Below are 20,353 nucleotides of genomic sequence, written 5' to 3' on the forward strand. Positions count from 1 at the left end.
CCATTCGTACAACATGACCTAGCCAGCGAGCCGCTGTCTTTTTATTCGCTGAACTATGTCAATGTCGTCGTATAAATCGTACAGCTCATCGTTCCATCGTCTGCGGTATTCACCGTTGCCAATGTTCAGAGGACCATAAATCTTACGCAATGCCTTTTTCTCGAAAACCCCAAGAGTCGTCTCATCGGATGTTGTCATCGTCCTCGTTTCGGCGCCATACATCAGCACGGGAATAATGAGCGACTTGAGTTTGATTTTGATTCTTCGAGAGAGGACTTTACTTTTCAATTGCCCACTCAGTCCAAAGTAGCACCTGTTGGCAAGAGTATTCTGTGTTGGATTTCAAGGCTGACATTGTTGGTGTTGTTAACGCTGGTTCTCAAGTAGACGAAACTATTTACTACTTCAAAGGTATGACTGTCAAAAGTGACGTGGGAGCCAAGACGCGAGTGCGCTGACTGTTTATTTGACGACAGGAGATATTTCGTCTTGTCCTCATTCACCATCAGACCCATACGCTTCGCTTCTTTATCTAGTCTGGAAAAAGCAGAACAAACGCCGCGGTTGTTGCTTCCGATGATATCAATATCATATAGGGTCTTATGTAAAAGTTCACACAAGTAAGGAAAGTTACTGATTGGGAGGGGCCAGGAACGATTCTTTTGCATATGACTCCAGCAGCTCACGACTTCCGGTTTTAGACCAAGTATCCCCTGGGTAGCTAACGGACATCCGCTTGGAGGCGAGCTAAAGTGAGAAGGCGAAGCCCGCTTCTGTGGTTGTGCGTAGGATTTGGGACCCACCACATAAAAAAAACCTCCCCAATGAAAAAACATTTCCATAACTGTTGCTTCAGAGATTTTGGTGTCTATGAGCGACAACTAAATTATTATATGCCTGTCAGGAAAAATGGATGAATGTTATTTAGATTTTCACAAAACTTAAAGAGATTTGAATATGAACATTAATAAGCATTCAATCTCTTATAACTGAAATGAAGCCATTGAAATTATTATTTTTTAATAGATAGTTCCAAGCTCTTTGTTGTAAAGCTTCGTTAAGTATCGAATTTTCTATCGAAAGCACTGAGTGCTTGAAAGAAACAAATAAGATAATATTATGCAGAAATTGATTTCGAATGCACACATTCCCACTCAGCCCTATAGCGGATGGATGTGTTATACATATAAGAGATTTTATCGCCACACTTCCGTAGCATATGTATACATATGAATATAGATGAAGAGCAGCAATTTAATTAAGTTGCGGTTGAAAATGTATTTATTGATTTAATTATTCATAATTAAAATGACACAAAAATCTCATGAAGTGCATATGAAAAATAAATAAAGAATCAAAATGGTTTAATATTAAAATAACGGTTTTTCGATGTGCTTATTCAATTGAATGGTATGCTAATGTACTTTATGTACATATGTTATGCAGATATATGTGTTTCAACAACAGCGTACGCGATTATTATTTAATTTATTATTTATTTAATTATTTGAAGTTGCTGCTTTTGTTTGTGTTCCAGGTAAATTCATACAATGAAACCATGGATTTCATAAAAGTCACAACACATTAAAAACAATAAGTATCGATTACAAATAAATTAAATTTGCAAAAATTGTAATTACACGAAATTAATATTCCACCTTTGTTGCACATACAAACGTACAGTTTTAATTGTATTCCATTGCCACTTAACGATTACATAACGGTTGATTACACAATTTTATTTTTATTTATCCCCAATTAATTGGGGTTTATTACTGCTAACAATCACAAAAGTGTAAATCGATCGAATCTGTGTTTAATGCTCCATATAAGAGAAAGCTTACATAATCCAAGGGTAGTTAATAGACAGTCGACTACATTTATTTTAAGATAAACTAAATACAACTTCAGCTTTCTTTCAACTTTCCCTAAACCGTTAAGTGGATAACTCTGTTATTGTGGCACAAATTCAAAATACTGTATTACCGGAAAATACTAAAAAAGAGCAAGATAGAGGAAACTTGAAACTAATGGTCGCCTTTATTTTACAAGAATCTCGTTAGCTCTGTGACTTTATTATTCATGACTCATTTTGAATGATTAAGGACATGTAACCTGGGATGCCATCTTGTAAACAATTTGTAAACTCTCGCAACATGTTGCAAAGACAGTGTTATAGCTTTGTTCACCTAAGGTCTGTTTCTAAGTCCTAAAACGAAATGAGTTAGATATAGGGACAATATTTGTATATACCAAATCAAGGTGAACAAAGTCACTGCCAAAGTTGAAATCCGGATATCTGTATGTTCTTCCGTGCGTCCGTGCAAGCTATAACTTGCGTAAAAATTGAGTTATCTTGATGAAACTTGGTACACATGTTACTTAGCACCATAAGAAGAATTGGTAAATTGTAAATGGGCAGAGTCGGACCACTTCCATGCCCACAAAACTAAGATAATCGAAAAGTTATAAATTATTCTAAATAGAATAGAAGATCACACTATGGAGGGGCATATTTGGATGTAATTTTTTGTGGAAAAGGATCGAGGCCTCGACTTTTTTATACATATATATCTCATAGACTGTAAGTGCTACATCAACCAAAGTTTTTTGAGTTGTCTCTTTTAGGCATTACATTATACAGCAATGGATGAAATCGGATTATAATTACGACTACCTCCCATACAAAGGTTATGTTGAAACCTATTACAAGTTCTCTACTTCAAAACACTAACAATTTTATGATGAAGATGATATAAAAGAACTGCACTAGTTTAAAGAATAGAAAATGGGCGTTGCGCCGCCCACTTATGACTCAAAAACAATAACGACGATACTACTCGACTAATTCACCCAACTTTATGCCGACTGCGGGTCAAATAGTTTGTTCTCTTAATAAAATAAAATAAACAAATTGAGAGAGTATAACCGAACATTAGGAGACACCCGAACTTGGCCCTTCCTTACTTGTTTAAATTAATTTCTATTAAAATATATACTGACGATACCAAGCCTATGTAATGTGCGCTTGTAGGAAAGAGCACTGCTATTTGCCATTTAACACAATCTATCAGGCATGTTCTACAAATCGTTTTCGGGCAATATTTTAGCATTTTCCGTTTTCTAATCGTTTGACATGTTCTGTAAATCGTTCCGTTTTTGTTTTTTCGAACATCATCAAATCCTTTAGTCGCCCTGTTCTGCAAATCGGAATCGTTACAAATTTCCGATTTCATATTCGGCAAGATAAACGATAGCGATTTTGAATCCAAATTAAATTTTTGTTTAAGAAACATTTATTAAAATGTACGTATTTAATAAAAAAATAAAAATAATATCACTATATAAAACTAAGCATATATTAACAAATAGTTTGGCATGTGTTGCCAAGATTTGTGAAATTTTCCGCTGTCGTTAAGGGCAGTTCTATAAGTTTTGGGTTAGAAAGTTAGTGAATCGGAAGAAGAACGTCCCAAGACAGGCAGCAAAGCCGTGGTTACCCCAAGAGCAGCAAACCCACTACATGTTTCCGAACCTCAAGAAGGTGTTTAGAAACAAAATCACTCAAAGCATTGTCGCATTTATGCTGAAAAACTTTTTCTGTTGAAAAAAGATGTTTGTTTACAAATTATTTTACCGTAGTTGCATGAGTTAAATCAATGCATCCTATCACTCCTGGTATTCCAAATTTTTTCATAAACCGACGTTGAGGTCATGCTTTTCTGAAATCCATTTCAGACATTTGACTTGTGTCCACTTCGGACCTATACCAATATCGGTATACATTCCAATTGAACGTTGATATGAACCTTCAGCGAAAACTTAAAACTTGCCACCAATTTCATTAAATTAGGTATGGTGATTTATCTTCCCAAATATATAATTTGGTTAAGTCTTTCTGAAAATGCACGCTTACTTAACCGACATCCGGAAACAAACCTGAAACAAAAAGAAACCATTGTAAGTCGACAAGAAGAAACGTTCTAGCAAAACTCACGTGGAATCCGGTGCCGGCAGCGAATTAGAATGGTCTCTCAAATGTCGTCTTTCGATTCTACCTTGATAATATCGCTCACAACAAATTAATGGCCATAAAAATCATTGTTTCTTTAATTAAAACTGTTTAATTTCAAATTATTTAAAATTTTTAACCAACAAATTTTGCTTTATTTGTTTTGTCAAACTGTCACAAGGAAAACAGCTGTTTCGAATTGAAATTCGAAATCAAATTTTTTTTTTTATTTTTTATTTAATTTTTTTTTTCTGCAATGGTACCTAGTTTACAATGATTAAATACTAACAACAATTCAACTCGAAATCAAATGAAATCGTACGTTTTGCAGAACACCTAAATTAAAATCGTACGAATTGTAATTTTTATTAACAATTCTGTGAAATTCCTCTAAAGAAACGCGACAGCAAGTGATAATAGCTAAAACAAAGCAAAACAACCACCACAATTTATGCATACTTCGCCAATAATAATTTCCACAACAGTAACAGTTAATTGCTCTGATGCCAGATGCCAGCATATGTCAATAAGAGTGATGCAGTCGCATACTTATGTATATACTTTAATGTATCTGCTTTTCTATTATATATTGATTAACAGATGCGTATATATGTACATATTTAATTCGTCATTTCTATGCCTAATAGTTTACAAAACAATTTATTTTATTTAGCATAATAAGCCGCAGCGAATGAATGTGGCCAATATCATGGCTGTACACTCACACTCACACATTTGTCCACACTAAAGCTTTTGCATATCTATAATATAAAAATGAATCGCAAAATGTGTTGCTAAGCGCATAACTCGAGAACCGCTGAACCGATTTCACAAATTTTTTGCTTAGAATGTTTTTAGAGGTACCGGGATGGTTCTTACGGAGAGAAAAATTAGAAAAATTGCTTGAAAAAGTCTTAAATCCACAATTTCCCTAATCACCCATACAAACAATTTGTGTCGTTAGTCTCGAAAAAAGTCGAGAAGGGCCAAACCGATCTGTCTAATTTTAGTTTTGAAATATTTATGGAAGGCCAGGGAACGATTAGAAAGTAAGTATATATCGAAAAATAGTGAGGAAGATAACAAGAAGATGATTTTATTTGAATTGACAACAAAATTATAAAAAAAATTAAAACAAAAAATTATAATATTTTGAAAGTTGTCATTGTTGATTTATTAAAATATTTTTATCATTGTTCAATTGTATAAGGCTGTGTCGATAGCCCAAAACAATTTGTAACAAGTAGGGAAAGGCAACCGAACATTTTATACTCTCGCAATTTATTGATGTAATTTTATTACACACAATTTGAAATAAAGTCCAATGGAATAACGAAAATTAGCATATATAATACATGAGGGTTGAGGTAATTCATGAACCGATTTCACTCATTTTCAAAGCCCAGTTATATGGGAATAGGGGCAACTTGGCACCTGTTAGTAGGCAGACAAACGGAAATTCGGCCTTGAAATTACTCCTAAATTGCAAATGAACGAAACACCAGTCTGCAAAATCGCCAAAAAAAAGAGCTATAAAGAACATTTTCCAGATATTAAAGTCGCTGGAGGTACTGCACAGGACTTTAAAAGATTTACGCGACAACGAAAATATTTTTGGTGAAGCCATGATTCTGTTGGCAGGTGATTTTCGCCAGACTATTCCTGGATCAACTGTTGCTGACGAACTAATCACATTCCTAAAATCATCTAATTTGTGGCGACACATAAAGAAATATAGAAATAGTTGAAAATGGTAGCGACGCAGTTGACACCTCGATGGATTAATAACATTTTTAACGGGTTTCTGTAACTTCATGGCCTCGAAAGATGACGTATTCAATTATCCCACCGACTATTTTAAATTACTGGATCATCATTCTGCGTAACATAAATCAACATCAAACTTTGCAAGAGAACAAGACTGGCTGTGAAGAAGGTAATCAATAGCGTCACCAAAGCCAACTATGAAATTTAGTCATTTGTTACTTTCTCCAATATACGATTAAAAAAACCAAAGTTTTACAAATTATGATGATTTACGCTTAACACAGATCTACAATAATGTCTATCAATCATTTTTAAATTTATCGGCTATAACGTTTTCGTCGTCTTTATGCGTAAGAATTTGTTCTCTGCATTGAAAGATTTACTAATTTAATGTATACCTTAGCCACAAAAACGTGTGGCCGGGTCTGCTAGTATATATATATTTATATACATTTATTTTCGACTCTATTTATACGCGCACATTTACACAAACAACGCTCATTGGCCACCATCGATTGTCCGCTCGGCTGCCCAGCAGCCAGTAAGCTGTCCGACCGCTAGCAGTCAACGCTTGCACATGTGCTGAATATGTAATAAATTTAATAATATGATTTTGTATTTGTTGTTGGCATTTGAAAAAGGCGGAGCATGAGCGCTTTTGGCAGAGAACTTGTCGATCATAAAATGTTTTAACATTTGAATAGTTATTAAATTTAGCGAGTGTATAGGGTGTGGGGGAGACGGAGACCTGCGAGAGGCAGGTGAGGTGTGACAAAATCAACTCGCTTTTCGCAACAAGTGTGCATTTCGAACGGCCACCATAGCAGTGGGCGTGCGCTAATCACAGCTAATATTTGTATAGTTAAACATTATTAGTACACTGCACATTCTCCGCACTTCACCAAAACTTCAATTAGGTTTTATCGCATATAAGCTTAGCTTATAAGCTATGGCATATGCATATATATGTAAGCAAATACAGTGATTTTCAATTAATGCCAGCACTTGCATAATAGCTGTCATTACATATACTTATGTTCGAATATGTATGTATATGTACATGGTCATATGGCGATTTATGTAATCACTTCGAATTAGCTCATTTGACTACATTTATCGTCACTCATACGCACTGTTGCACGCCGTACATTGTCAACTGCCTACAGCCGCGTGCTTAAATTAGCGACGTGTCAGCTGCATAATATCAGATAATGGACTTTAAGCTAATAAAAGGCAGTGAGGTTTATCACTTGCAGAGAAGGTGTGGTGTGCAATGTCCTGGCAGCGCACAATTGACAGAGAAATGAAGCTCATTATTGCTTATAATCAGTTATTCTACGTTCGGACCGACATTGAAAACATGTTTTCATTGAAAAAATGGGTTTTCGTTAGAAAACTTGTGTTTTCATCCATGCAAAATCTGTCAAACGAAATCACAGTTTTCGCTGAAAACTTCTTGAAAACTTACATTCCACTCATTATAATCGATGTCTGCTCTAGTTTAGTCGATATAATTGGAAGACATATTTTGCCATCCCCATATTGTCAGTTAATATTTGTTTACATTTTAAAAAAGAATGGAGAAAAAACAAAAGTACAAAAAAAAGAAATTCCTGGGATGAGAGGAAGGAAGTGCTTCTAATTGAATTGTGGCAAAATAAGGTGTGTGCTCTTCGCGGCCCAGAAAAAATGACAACATTTTAGAAGAAATCTCAGTGGAGTTGCAACAACAAGGTGTGCTATTCACAGCGACCGATATTAAAACTAAGATGCATAATCTGCCGGAAAGATACAAACAAAAATACTTTTTTCGACATTATTTAATTGGCGTCCCAAATTCCTTTATTTTACCTAATAGGATTAAACGTTGTTTGTACAACTCTTCTATCTTTTTTGCAAGGCAAATGTGCAGGATAGTAGGAGACTCTATCAATTCTCTTGAAGAATCACCATTGCGCAAGATATTTATCTGGCTTTTCAAAGCCAATACCTTCATTATTAATATTTTCTTGTCGTGATTCTATAAAACACGATCGTTAATAATAAATAAGCAAATATTAAAGATTCTAAAACTTACCATTCTCGTTGCTCAGAATGTAAACAAACAAATAAATTTGTGAATTGTCAATGAAAACACATCGAAAACACAAAATGTCGGTCAGAACGACTTTGGTTCCACAATCCACAAATTGTGTTTTCAAGAGGTTTTCAATGTCGGTCCGAACGTAGTATTATACACATTAAAACAAACATATACATATATATATATATGAATATATATTTATGTATCCATGTATCTAAAATTATGAATTAGAACTTTCTGAATTCGTATTCACCGCAAATGTATTCGAAATGCAAATATTTTTGTTATCTTTGAGCTAATAACTACTCATGTGCAAGTTGCAAATGCCATTTTGTTGTCAGCACTAAGTACTCGCTGTCATTTATGACTTTATTATTGTGTAACTAATCTGTTGGTAGTATATACGAGAGCATATAAACAAACACGCTAATGTGACACAACAGAAGGAAAACATAAATATTATTGTATTGAGTACTTGCACACTAGGGTGGACCGTTTTTTTTTTTTAATTCGGTATCAGACGGCATTAATTCCTTAACCAACAGTTAACGAAGAGAGTTATGAAAAAAGGTGCAAAATCAATACAGAAAAATTTTTTAAGGTTTTCAGATTTGCATCGAAACAGAAATCGACTCTGGGAATTTCAGATTTTTATAAAAAAATGTTATAAAAAAAATTAGTCAATTCAAAACTAAATTTATGTTATTGGAAAGTGTTTTCTCTGTAATTTGTCGTTATTTTATATTTTTATATTCAGCCCTTTGTTTTTATGATGTAATTTCTGTAAAAGTTCCATAGCTTAAACATTGCTAAAGACAAAGAGAGAATAAATTAGAAAGATCCGTTGCATTCAGATAATCTTTTAACATTTTTCATGAATGCATATCATCTTCTTCTGGTAAAATTTTATTGATTTCTCTGCTCGATTATCTTTGGGCGCTGCCCGCTTGTCAAAAAATGTACATATGTACATCGAGTGGTCCAAGTAGAGGTACTTTTTTCAGTAGCCTAGAGTCGTGTCAAACTGTCATATTATTATTGTTCAGTATTGTTTGGCATTTCATCATGGAAATATTTGCGCCTGAACAATATTTACAAATTGTTCAAGTTTTTAACGAAAATTCACGCTCTATAAAGAATGTGTTTCGCGCGCTTCGCCCAACTTATGGTCAACATTATCATCCGCAGATCGTACTATTCACAACACCATCATCCATTTTGAGACCCAGAATTCATTATTGGATAATATTCGAACGTATAGTCTAAAGTCTATGCGGACCATCCCGCTTCGATTCTGGCTTTGCAGAAAAACATCACGCGTGTCATTCGCCAGTTACCAGTCGCAATGCTCAAACGAGTCATCGAAAACGCATGGACCATCTGAGACGTAGCCGCAGCCAACATTCGAAAGAGATAATCATTAAAAAAGAAATCCCAAAGAATGTTCTTTCGAATGTTAATAAACATTCCCCATTAAATTTGAATTTTCTGGGTTTAATTCGTTACAGAAGTAGGGAACCTCCAAATGGAGCACCCTTTTAAAGCAACAGCAAAGTTGACGAGTTGAATTCGTACAAGAGAGTAAGCGCATAACTCATCAAAGTCGTATATTGTTTAAAGAAAATGTGAAAATGTAGAATGCATCTTAATATAAATTAGGATTGTATGAGATTTCAAAGAACTAACAGCGCGAATATATGTGTCGCCCTAATGCGACATGCCTATTAACACACACACATGCGTATATACATATAATTGTGCCTGCATGGTGAACGCAGCTATTAGGAAGTGCAACTGGCCGCAATAAATCGCGAAATTCTGGCAAGTGCCGACAATGTTGCGGCTCTAATAATAAGCACATGTGTGTGTGCATTTGTGGGAGCAAATATTTGTATGTGTGTGCAGACATATGTACATCTGCAAGATTCTGCACAAAAATAAGCATGCAGATGCATTGTGCTTGAAAGTTAATTATAAGTGCCCCCTCCAACTTGCACCGCTCCACCTACACTGCGAATGCACAAAAACATTAAATTAGTTTGTTTTGAAATCAAATTGAAATTTTTCGACTTTTACAAGGATGCAGAAATTAAATTACGATTTTTGAAAACAGTTCAAACATGAAATTAAAATATAAGCATTGCGCAAGTGGGCAGACATCATTTTCGGGAAAACACTAACCCATTGAAAAAAGAACAAGAACTAAAAGAAAAACAACGTAAAAACAGTTCAAAAGTTCTTGCCACATTACAGCGCTCAGGCGAAAAATGAGACGAGCACGCATCGTTAGAGCCAAAAGTCAAGTGGCCGCATAGCGATAGACACAAGAGAGGGAACGAAACGATTATGCCAACATTATGAGGGGCCTTTAGGCATTTATGCGAGCAAAATATGAAATAAGCAGCATTTGAAAGGCGAGGGCAATTGGTCGTTGCAAGAAAGTAATACTGCATAGAGATGGAATTGAAAGCAGTCAGAAATGAAGCAGGCGAAAAATAGAATTCTGCGCTGTAAAACGCTCGCGAGGGGCATAAATCAATAGCGCCTGTCACATAAACCACGGCCAGCGAAATTCTGAAGCAACGGCAGCTCGAAACCCCGGCATTCAGCGCCTTCTCGCATAATTACCTAAACGCTCTGCCGTGGCTGTGCCGTCTTCTTGTCGCCATCATAAAAATCATATAAAATATGCGTCAACAATTGCATCTGTGAAAATTGCTGTGCAAAAGATTGCGAATCTCCCACACAATAAAGCCCCTGCCTGCTGTCGCCTGCTCCATCTGCGAATCTGCCGCTCCTTGGAACCGCTATTGTCGCGATCTGTGCAAATAAATGTGTTTAGAAATGAGTGTGGCGACGTTGCAACACCTTTACTTTCTTCTGTCTAAATTTCTTCCCGTCAGCTGAAGCGGTGAGTGGGCGTTACATTTCGGCAGCCAACAACAATTAATGCACACTGAAGACACCAATATTTAAGACTCCAAGTCCCCCTTCAAGCCCTTCAAGGGAGCACCAGTTATGTGGTCTTTGTAAAGTTTATCAGCATTTCTCGTTATATGGAATTTCTTTTTAATTGCTTTGTTTGTTTACGCCCGCTCTGCGGTCATCATAAATCAGTAAATTTGATTAATTCACTGTTGCCGCAAGGGAATTTTTGTTTTTCCACATTTCCAGGCTATTTGGGGTCCAATTTGCGGTAAATACCAAAATATTACATCGGCTTCTTCTTTGCGGGAGAAGTCAGTTCTAAGAAATTATTAAAATTTACAAACATAAATCAAATAAACAGGATGCAACCAGGAAGGGCACGATTGTTTCATATGATATACAAGAAAATTGGTACAGAGAATTCAGAGAACGACAAAAAATGCTGAAGTAATCACATTTGAAGGCCGAAAGTGGTTTGATTTAATTCACATGGAAAAGGCTTTACTGTATTAAAGCAATGAAAAGTAAAAAATAAATCAAAAAATATTTAAAAATACTTGTCGCAACGTCCACTTTTACAATAATAATTGGAATCTTCACTGATACATCCTCAATAATTGAAGTAAAAAATTAACTTACTGCTTAGTTGACTTATTCGCGATTTTCTTCAGCAGTTGCTGCACCACGAACTTAAAGAGGAGAAAGACGCTTTCTTTTGTTAATGTTAAATAATATTTGAAAGTATGGGTTTTAGAAATAAATGAATTAGATCAAAATAAAAGTGATTTTTATTTATTATTACTACGTATAACGACCTTAGACAAACAAAGAAGGTCCAGACTTTTTCATTATTTAATTAATAATCATTTTTTTAAAAAGCTGCTTTTTCGGACTTCGTATCTGAATATTACGATTTTGGAGACTAACTTCGAAAATCGAAGAAAACAATTTTGTTTTGCTCAACCTCACGGAAAAAATTAGTTTGGCCCAATACCCAGCCGAGTGTTGTACAGTGTAATACTACTATTGATTACACTGTAAAAAACACTTCTCAGTGATTAAAGAGTCCTTCAAAATTATATAATATCTGGTTCATAACCTAAGCCAAGACCAGGTGTATACCGTCTAATACCGAATTCCTACCACAATACACTACAAAAGCGATAAAATATTGCTGCGGGAAAATAATGGTGTGGTGTTGTTTCTGCTATTATGGAACAGGTCTCCAATTTCGAATTGAGTATACAATCGATGAACTACGTTATATCAGGATTTTAAGTAAAACCATGTTAGCTTGTGCGGAGATTGAAGTGTCCCTAATAAGCCAAAATCCATCCAATAGAGTGATCTTTGGAACCTAGTGAAGGACGCATGGAATAGAATTCCTACTATTATGTGCCAGAAATTTAGTGAATTCCAAGCACAGACTTTATTATATTTAAATAAATTTAAATAACGTCTTTTGGATCTATTACAAGTCACAGCCGAAACGAGATATGCTAATGAATTTTGAATATATATGTTTTAATTTTAGACTTAAAACTTGATTAATATCTTAATATATATTCCATGCGTTGTTTATATTTTATTAATTATAAAATATCTGAATATCTTGAAATTTATTAATTTAATAATAAGGGTGTGTCTCTATTTCATCGCATATCACTGTACATACACACATACTTCTAACTCCTTCTCCGCAAATGTCACTAACTGCTCTGCTCTTGACGTCAAATCCATGCATTTCATCGTTGTTTGAAAACTACAAAAATCCCCCATTAATTATGCATATTTGATGGTTATGACGTACTAAAAATGTATTTATGATAAAAATAACTGTATTCCAGTATTTAAAAACATGCTTATACACTTAACTTAATATGCGACCACAAAGCATGGGATATCAGCGCCACAATAACAACAACCACAGAGACATCGAAAAATGAAAAACGCAACGCTCCACCAACGCAGAGCATATGCATAGAGAAAAAAAAAACCCACACATACAGATGTGTGCTCCGGTTCTCCACAAACTGGCGCAAACATTACTTGACGAAGTGTTGTAAATTTTTAATGAACCTAAAAATAAATCCCTATTCGGTGCAGAGCCGGGGAATTATTGTGATGATTTATTGGCATTTAAATTGCCACTCGCCCGAATGCAGCTCAGCGAACGGCTATTGGTTCCCACTGCGTTTTTACACTCCATATATGTAAGTGTGTGCGTGTGTGTGGACATTTTAAATATAAGTTCGTATACATACGTATGTATATTTGTGGTGTAATTTGTGTGTGACTATATAAATGCTTATAAATAATTGTATGTGGTTGCTCTGCTATTAGCTGATGGCAGTATATAAATAAAATATAAACAAAAACAAATAAGCCAACACACTTGACGCATAAATAAGACTGAACGTGGAAAATGTCACATAATAAATATTTTCATCCCTACACTTTCAAATATTTTCGTATCGCTGCGACGAATACAGGCAGACATAGGAAGTGTTGAGTAGCACTAAATTATTATTGGAATTTTTATGAAAGTTCTCTTGCCAAAACAGGGCAGCCACGTGCCCGCCGCAAAAGCACATATATTTACATATGTACTTACACACATATTGATAATGAATAACCTAAAAGCGGCGCTAAATGGCCCAATAGAATTCTTTAGTCTAATTTATGATTTGTTGTTTCGTTTTCGTTTTAACCCCCACAATGGTAATGTATTTATTTGAGGTTATATTTACTCGCCATACAACTATATTTATTTGAATCCTGGTACAGTTGTCTATAATAAGGAAGGTCTCCCACGTTAATAATAATTAGCATTCAATTGTACATTCATACATGTAAATATGTATGTATGTATGATATGCGCCGAGCGAAGCAACGATTCGTAAGTAGTTTTCTAAATTCCGATCAGCCCAAATTGACATAAAGGGTAATTTGGAAGACCTCAAAGTTTCACACTATCGAAATAGTTGGAAGAGCGTTACAATTAATGCATTGCTCTAGATTGACAAAGACAGTAGAGCAAAACAGTGTCGCGCGAACCGTTTGAATAAAAATAATTCACATACCTACATCTGCATATATGTATATATGTATGTATATATGTATGTAATATGAATGTACATAATCACCTAACATCGATACGCATTATTTAATTAACACTTCGCTGTTTTGATTTGTTTACCATGGAATTCAAAGAATATGTGCTGCATGCCACATGTAATTAACTCAATTGCTTTGTGCGCTGCTCCGACATGCGAGCGAAGGAATCACAAAATTCCTACAATTAGACCGCACAAAATGCCATAAACACACGAATTGGAATACTACGAGTACTCGTATCTATTTACGATGACGCACATTCAGCATTTTTATTGGCAATTGAAAGCAATTTTTGAATTTTCATAAATGTAAACACCAGCGGCACAACAAGTACTTGTTTGTGGAGCAAATGGTGTATATATGAGCGTTTATGCAATTAACTAGAGAAGTGAATATGTGTCTACATTGAATGCAATTACAGGGTGGCCCCATAGAGCTAATATTATTGAAATTACTTTTTTAGTAGAAATTCAGAAGATTTTGGCATTATGAGCTGCGTCTAGCCGCGAATTATATAGCAGTTTCAGAACTTGTTCTAAAATCTTAAACCGACAAATGCGAGGACACAACGCTTTTATGTTGACTCAGAACTCACGGTGGATTTTGGAAAGTCTTAGTTTCACATCTACTATAAAATTACTTCAAGATTAATCTCTATCTAACAACCCAGTATACATGTATAATTGGTCCGTATACTTAGCTGCCCATTTCTCGCTGGCTTGTGGCACTTTTCTGAAGCGCAAAGAATCTCTATGCCATCCAAAAAGTTAATGAGTAATTATTGGTATATTATAGACATTCGTACAGTACGTGTACATACATACATATGTACATATGTATATGTACACATAGAGATATTTTTGGATTTTACAGGAAATTAGAAAATTGCTCATTATTGATTCTAATAATACAAAAAACATGTGTACGAACCAAGTGCAAAGGAATTTGAAATAAGCTCCCCAAACGAAGACGGAGACACCTACACCGTGTTTTCCTGTGTTGAAAAATTACGAAATCAACGCGCTTCTCTGTAAAGCGCACACCCAATGAAAAGCACTCATAATCCATCTTCATCAATCGCTCAACCCATCGAACAATTCATCAATCGTTTGGCTATTTGTTTAACTAGGTAGCGTTTGTTGTAATCGAAATCGACCAGAAATGTGCGTGCTTGCGTCTGTGTTATCTGTAAAGAATATAAATGCTAGAAAGCAAAACACAATCAATGTCTGGCTAAGAGCTTTTGATGAGCCAAAAGATTTCATTATTTGGCATTTCTTTGGCACTAAGTACCGTTTTTCTACTGCGGTGCTGGCAGGGGCACAAATTGCTTTGGCATGAAATAAAAATGATGATGAGTTATTAATAAACATCAACCTAGCATCAACTAGAACATTAAATGCTAATTTTTACTTAGCGCACACAAAACGCAGCCAAAGGACAGAAGAGTGTAACTGAGCTAGCCAGACAAATTACTTCCTCAAAAATATAGCTTGACAGCGAATAGTATACACCATTTTCTGAGTGATTAAACTTTCTGCAATTTGAAATGAGGTTATGTTAAATGCGGCAGATATCCGGTAAAAACGGCCATTAGTGACCTTAGGTTAGTGAAATAAGTGGTTGAGACAAATTTTCGATAGTGTATTTTAAGACTTGACGACTTATTTTAGTTCTGAATAATTCCCACATTAATATTATTAGGGCGGGTATAGTGGAAACTCGAATAGCTGATTTATTTTGATAAAAATTTATATTAAACCATTAATTAACTATATAAAACAGTATATAAGGGTTGGTTAGGTTTGGTTACGTATCTGATCCTCAAAATTTATTACGGCGGATAATATCAAATCAAGTCGATTCTCTAGGTTTGTCGAAGTATGTCTGCCGAAATATTTGAAAGTCCGACCGGCGAAGGTGTCTTGTGTCTTGGCAGGATTTTTAACATGAAAAAATTATATTATTTTCATGAATTTCAGGAATTAAAAGGCGGTACATACATATTTATATAAATATATTGTATTATTTTCGTGAATTTTGTTAGTAAATAATTTTATATTATTTCTATTTCAGGTGAAAATATGGTTTCAGAACCGTCGAACCAAGTGGAAGAAACAGGATAACATCACGAATTCGGAAGTTGCCGAACACAAAACCACAAATACTTCTAAAAATTCAAATGAAAATAGCAAAACTCCGAACGGTTCTAGTGGCACTACTATGACACCAATAGCGGAAACGTCAGGCAAAAAATCACAAAATCATCACCACAACAACAATGCCCAAAGCAATAGCTCCGCAAATGGTAACGCCGAAAAGAGTCGTTCGGGTGCCACGAGTGAATTGAGCGCCAAATTATCTGCGAAACAAACTACAAAAACAAAGAAACAGATGAGTTCGTTACTGGAGAAAACCGCAAAGAATTCTTCCGCGACGTCTGTCAACAGCAATAGTGCTGTCGTGATCAATGGTGGGAGCGCGGACAGCGTTAAACCAACAACAGTAAGTAGCAGCGGCAAATCGGGCAGCAACACTAAAAGCACAGAAAGTGCTCATCAACATACGCAACAGAATCACCAACACCATACCCACCGCATTCACCACTCTCACTCGATTCCTCATCATCGACAGCACGCCATACCGCTGACGGTTGAACCGGCTGCGCCATTGGAGCAGACAGAGAAACTTGAAATAAAATTAGAAGAGTCGCCGCAACACCGCGAACTGCAATTAAGCATATTGCGCGCCGCCACCAATCATAGTCCTCTGCACTTCAGTGACATGGATTTCGAGAGCAAATTGGCAGCGTCTAAAATATCGAACGCGCTCCTCGGCGCAAAAATGAAGGTCGATAGAACGGAGGAAGCAAGACGCCGCAAAAGCAGCAGTGAGGAAAAGGACTTGCACCATGCCACAGGAAAAGCGCGTGCTGAGAAACTCTTAAAAATGGAGGAGAAGGAGGAGGAGAAAATAGAAACAGATTTGGATAGTGCGATGGATGTAGCACAGGAAACCGATGTAAAGTCACCAGCCGTAGATGAAGACGAATTTGAAGCGCATACGGAGGAAGATAGCGAGATGCGCAATGTGGAAAATTAAAACAAATGAGATAAATAAGAATGTTTGATGGAAAGATCTTCCAGTGTGAACTGTGCCAAAAACTGAACAAAACTAACAAAATGTAATTTGTAGAAATTTAATTTTAAAATGTATCTAACTGAAGGCATAAAGAAAAGCTCAATTAATGCAAGAGTATAATATTTGATTTTACATACATATGTGTCTATTACTGTTAATTATGTATTTAGATGTGTAGAGAAATAAGGAACAAAAGAGAGCAAACGAAATCAATTGAACAAACAATCGAATTAATTTAATAGTTTTAACTAACGCTTATGCTTATTGTAATTATAAATTCGCTTTTCGTATGTTATTTCGCAATTAATTAACTAAAATAAGCAGAGTATTAAGGACACGCAATTGTTGCTTAAGTGTTGCCATAAATTCAATGAAGATATAAGCAAATTAAACAAAAAAAAATTAATGATGTAAAGATTTCGAATGCGAGAAGAAACGGAAACTACCGTAATTTGGATGTATTGTGATAAATGAACATGTGTAAGAAGAAACTAAATGTATACGAAAGAAATGTAATTGCATATATGTGTGTAAATACGTCAGAATGATTGTAAGTAATTACACATGTATGTAAAATAATATAAACAAAATGCACTTGCCCTAACACATTCTTGCAAGTCCATTTGCTGTTAATTTCAGCAAAAATAAATCGTTTATCACATACATACACAGTTTATTGGTCATGTTTACAAAACAATGAATGTAATCAATTACATAATTAAAACTTTAACTATTTATTGAATGTACAAAACAGGAGCATTGTAAGCTTAACAATAGCTATGCGAAAACACAATACAAAAAATAAAATAAAAAACTATGCCAATTGAATAAATAAATTAATTAGATTACTAAATAGGTACATCGACAACACCACCGGCAGTAATTAAAAACTCGGCAATTTCGTTCGGTGTCTCTGGTGAATATACAATTTCAAATCGACGCACTGTGAATAAATCGCCGTTGATTTTCACTTCCTTTGGTATCTTGGAAAGCTTGAGTCGTGTGCGCCCCAAATGTGCCCACGCTAAGCCCAAGCACGGGGTTTCCTTCGCAGCTTCACTAACAGTAGCGACCTAATAATTTAGAAATAGTATTTAATATAAAAACTTAGGTTTTAAACTATTTATATTACTTGGTTCACACAAATCACAGCACAGTTATATTTGTCAGCGTAGTGCAACAGGTGATTTGCCAATTTGCGCATGTCCTGAGCACGCTTGATATAGTTGTTGTAAGTTCGAAATATTGCTGCGACAGAATCTATTACAATAAGGCCAATGTTAAGCGATTCCATTAGCTTTGCTAAGCGCACACCCATACATTCTAATAGGTCATTCTGCAAATCGATAAATATTTAGTAAATAACAAGTACAAATAATTACAGTTATAATTGTACGAGTATTTAATCATCATATACCGCTTCCAGCACATGTTCAATATAAATATTTCCCATATAGTTGATCGACTTTTCTGGAAAACGCTTTTCAAATACTTTTGATAACTGAAAAAGCCGCTTCGAGGGAAAAGTATCTTCAGTGCAAATGAAGGCGACTGCTTTGTTCAAGCCACCAAGCTCGGTAGGCAGTTGCACTGTGAGTGATAATTGAAGCAGCAGCTGCGTCTTTCCAACCCCTGATGATCCACAAATTTCTGTTATACCACGCGTTACGACTCCGCCACGCAGACAATTATCTATAGCTGTGCAACCTGTTGTTAAGTGAGACCACTTTGCAGACAATGGCTCTTGAAGTAATGCTGATACTAGTTCAATGATAGAATTTAATAAGCTATATAATAATAATTGTAAGCTTTCATAATTATGTAACTTTATTACCGGGCTGAGAAACGACTTTTGCAGCAGCATCCTTAAGCACACGTATATCCGCTTCCGGACAGTCTTGAAAAAGTTTCGATTTCGTGAAAGGACCAGGTTTAGCATATTGTACAGATTTTCTGATTTGCGTAGAGTTATTGGCCACGCCAATTTTATTAAAATCACTCGCTTTTGGACAACCCGCCATCTTTTTTGAACCTTAATAACTATAATAAAACATTCAACTGTAATAAAAACTATAACATATCGATCAAACAAAATACTCAAACTAAAATTACGCGGGTTATTCAACAGCTGTTAGAGAGCTACCATATTTCGAATAAATTTAATCTTTGTTCTCATTATTATTCGTTGAATATGGCAACGACGACTGATCAGCTGTTTTAATATTTTTCACCGAGTAAATGTATAATCCAAGTTGTTGACTTTTAAATTAAAAAATAATTACTGTGCACCTAAAATATTCAATTGACATCTCATTTACTTAAAAAGTGAAATATCTAGTAAATTTTATGCAGAATAATAATTCAATGAGCTTGGATTCTGACAAAGAACTTATATTTCACAAATTGTTTACCAAACACCAATGGTACTTATATACTATAAGTTCAATGCATTTTACATTTCATATATCACTTGTTTCCGCATATTTTTAACAAACATTAAATTGAACGAATTTGTGTCAAATACCCATGAAAAATATCAATAATTAGCACACATTTTCAAATTAGAAAAATGTCCATTTAGTTGATGTTATACGAGTTTTCGTTTTTATTTACATCGCAGCTTTTCGTTTGCGGTGGAAACAATCTAAAATATAAATCCTACTGGAAAAAATGATTTAATGCTTTGGAGTTGGTTTGGACAATTCCTCCAATGCACGAGCCTCAGCTTGAGCCGCACGCTTTTTCTCTTCAGCCAATTTCGCATCACGAACAGCTTTTTGCTGGGCTTCGATTTCACGCACCTTTTCTTCCTTCTTGGATAATCTGTTTTGATGGAAAGCACCATAGCCAACGCCGACTAGTAGCAATGACCAGCGGCCGAATTTGATTAAAGGCGATACACGTACTGGAGCCTGCGACATTGTGAATGCGTATTATGTAATTCGATTTCGATCACAAAAATTCTGCAATTAAATAAAATAGATTTGAGATTACTTATTATCCCACTATCCATCCACTTAATAATTTATATTGTATAACAAAATAATAATAGTTACTTATTTGTATTTGATTGAATTTTTTAAAGAAATTACCAATTCACAGCTCTCGCGAATTTCTTCAACAGACAATATTCCAATGGAAGTCGTAACCTCAAAGTTGTCAACATTTGACTTGACAGATGGAATTGTCAAAACCAGAAGTCGCGGCGTCAAAAATGTGCGCATTTTCGTTCGAAGAGCGTTGCCATTAATTATTTATATTTATTTTGCTATTAATTAATATCCTCTTTTCCTTATTAAAATTTT

At 35.1% G+C, this 20,353-nt stretch overlaps 3 protein-coding genes and 1 long non-coding RNA gene across 14 annotated transcripts in view; 1 reads left to right on the plus strand and 3 right to left on the minus strand.

Annotated features, from left to right (window-relative positions):
• LOC105212427 (segmentation polarity homeobox protein engrailed) overlaps positions 1–20,353 on the plus strand; it is a 109,137-nt gene that overhangs the window by 88,475 nt on the left and 309 nt on the right. For 9 of the 10 annotated variants that reach the window (XM_029040280.2, XM_011184390.3, XM_054226141.1 and 6 more), the window contains one exon: positions 15,984–19,764. In XM_029040280.2, the coding sequence (XP_028896113.2) occupies positions 15,984–17,009 (1,026 nt within the window). In that variant the 3' untranslated portion in view covers positions 17,010–19,764. Of the gene's footprint in view, positions 1–15,983; positions 19,765–20,353 lie in introns of those variants that run through there. The other variant, XR_008470128.1, reaches the window with a different exon arrangement.
• Positions 3,274–4,229, minus strand: LOC128920011 (uncharacterized). The gene is made up of 3 exons (XR_008470129.1): positions 3,998–4,229; positions 3,638–3,939; positions 3,274–3,586 (listed from the first exon to the last, which is right to left on the minus strand). It is a non-coding gene; the product is annotated as an uncharacterized LOC128920011 (long non-coding RNA).
• LOC105212428 (uncharacterized) lies at positions 17,767–19,069 on the minus strand. Its single transcript, XM_029040282.2, has 4 exons — positions 18,883–19,069; positions 18,466–18,809; positions 18,181–18,384; positions 17,767–18,121 (listed from the first exon to the last, which is right to left on the minus strand). The coding sequence occupies exons 1-4, from the start codon at positions 19,067–19,069 to the stop codon at positions 17,897–17,899; spliced, it is 960 nt and encodes a 319-aa protein (XP_028896115.1). The 3' UTR covers positions 17,767–17,896.
• On the minus strand, positions 19,625–20,291 carry LOC105212424 (ATP synthase subunit e, mitochondrial). Of its 2 annotated transcripts, none has more exons than XM_011184379.3 (2): positions 20,141–20,291; positions 19,625–20,011 (listed from the first exon to the last, which is right to left on the minus strand). In XM_011184379.3, the coding sequence occupies exon 2, from the start codon at positions 19,967–19,969 to the stop codon at positions 19,724–19,726; it is 246 nt and encodes an 81-aa protein (XP_011182681.1). In that variant the 5' UTR covers positions 19,970–20,011; positions 20,141–20,291; the 3' UTR covers positions 19,625–19,723. The 2 variants fall into 2 exon arrangements, with proteins under 2 accessions (XP_011182681.1, XP_011182682.1); XM_011184380.3 differs by having other exon boundaries at positions 20,105–20,250.

This window comes from Zeugodacus cucurbitae, chromosome 2 (genome assembly GCF_028554725.1).
Source record: "Zeugodacus cucurbitae isolate PBARC_wt_2022May chromosome 2, idZeuCucr1.2, whole genome shotgun sequence".
Lineage (NCBI taxonomy): Eukaryota > Metazoa > Arthropoda > Insecta > Diptera > Tephritidae > Zeugodacus > Zeugodacus cucurbitae.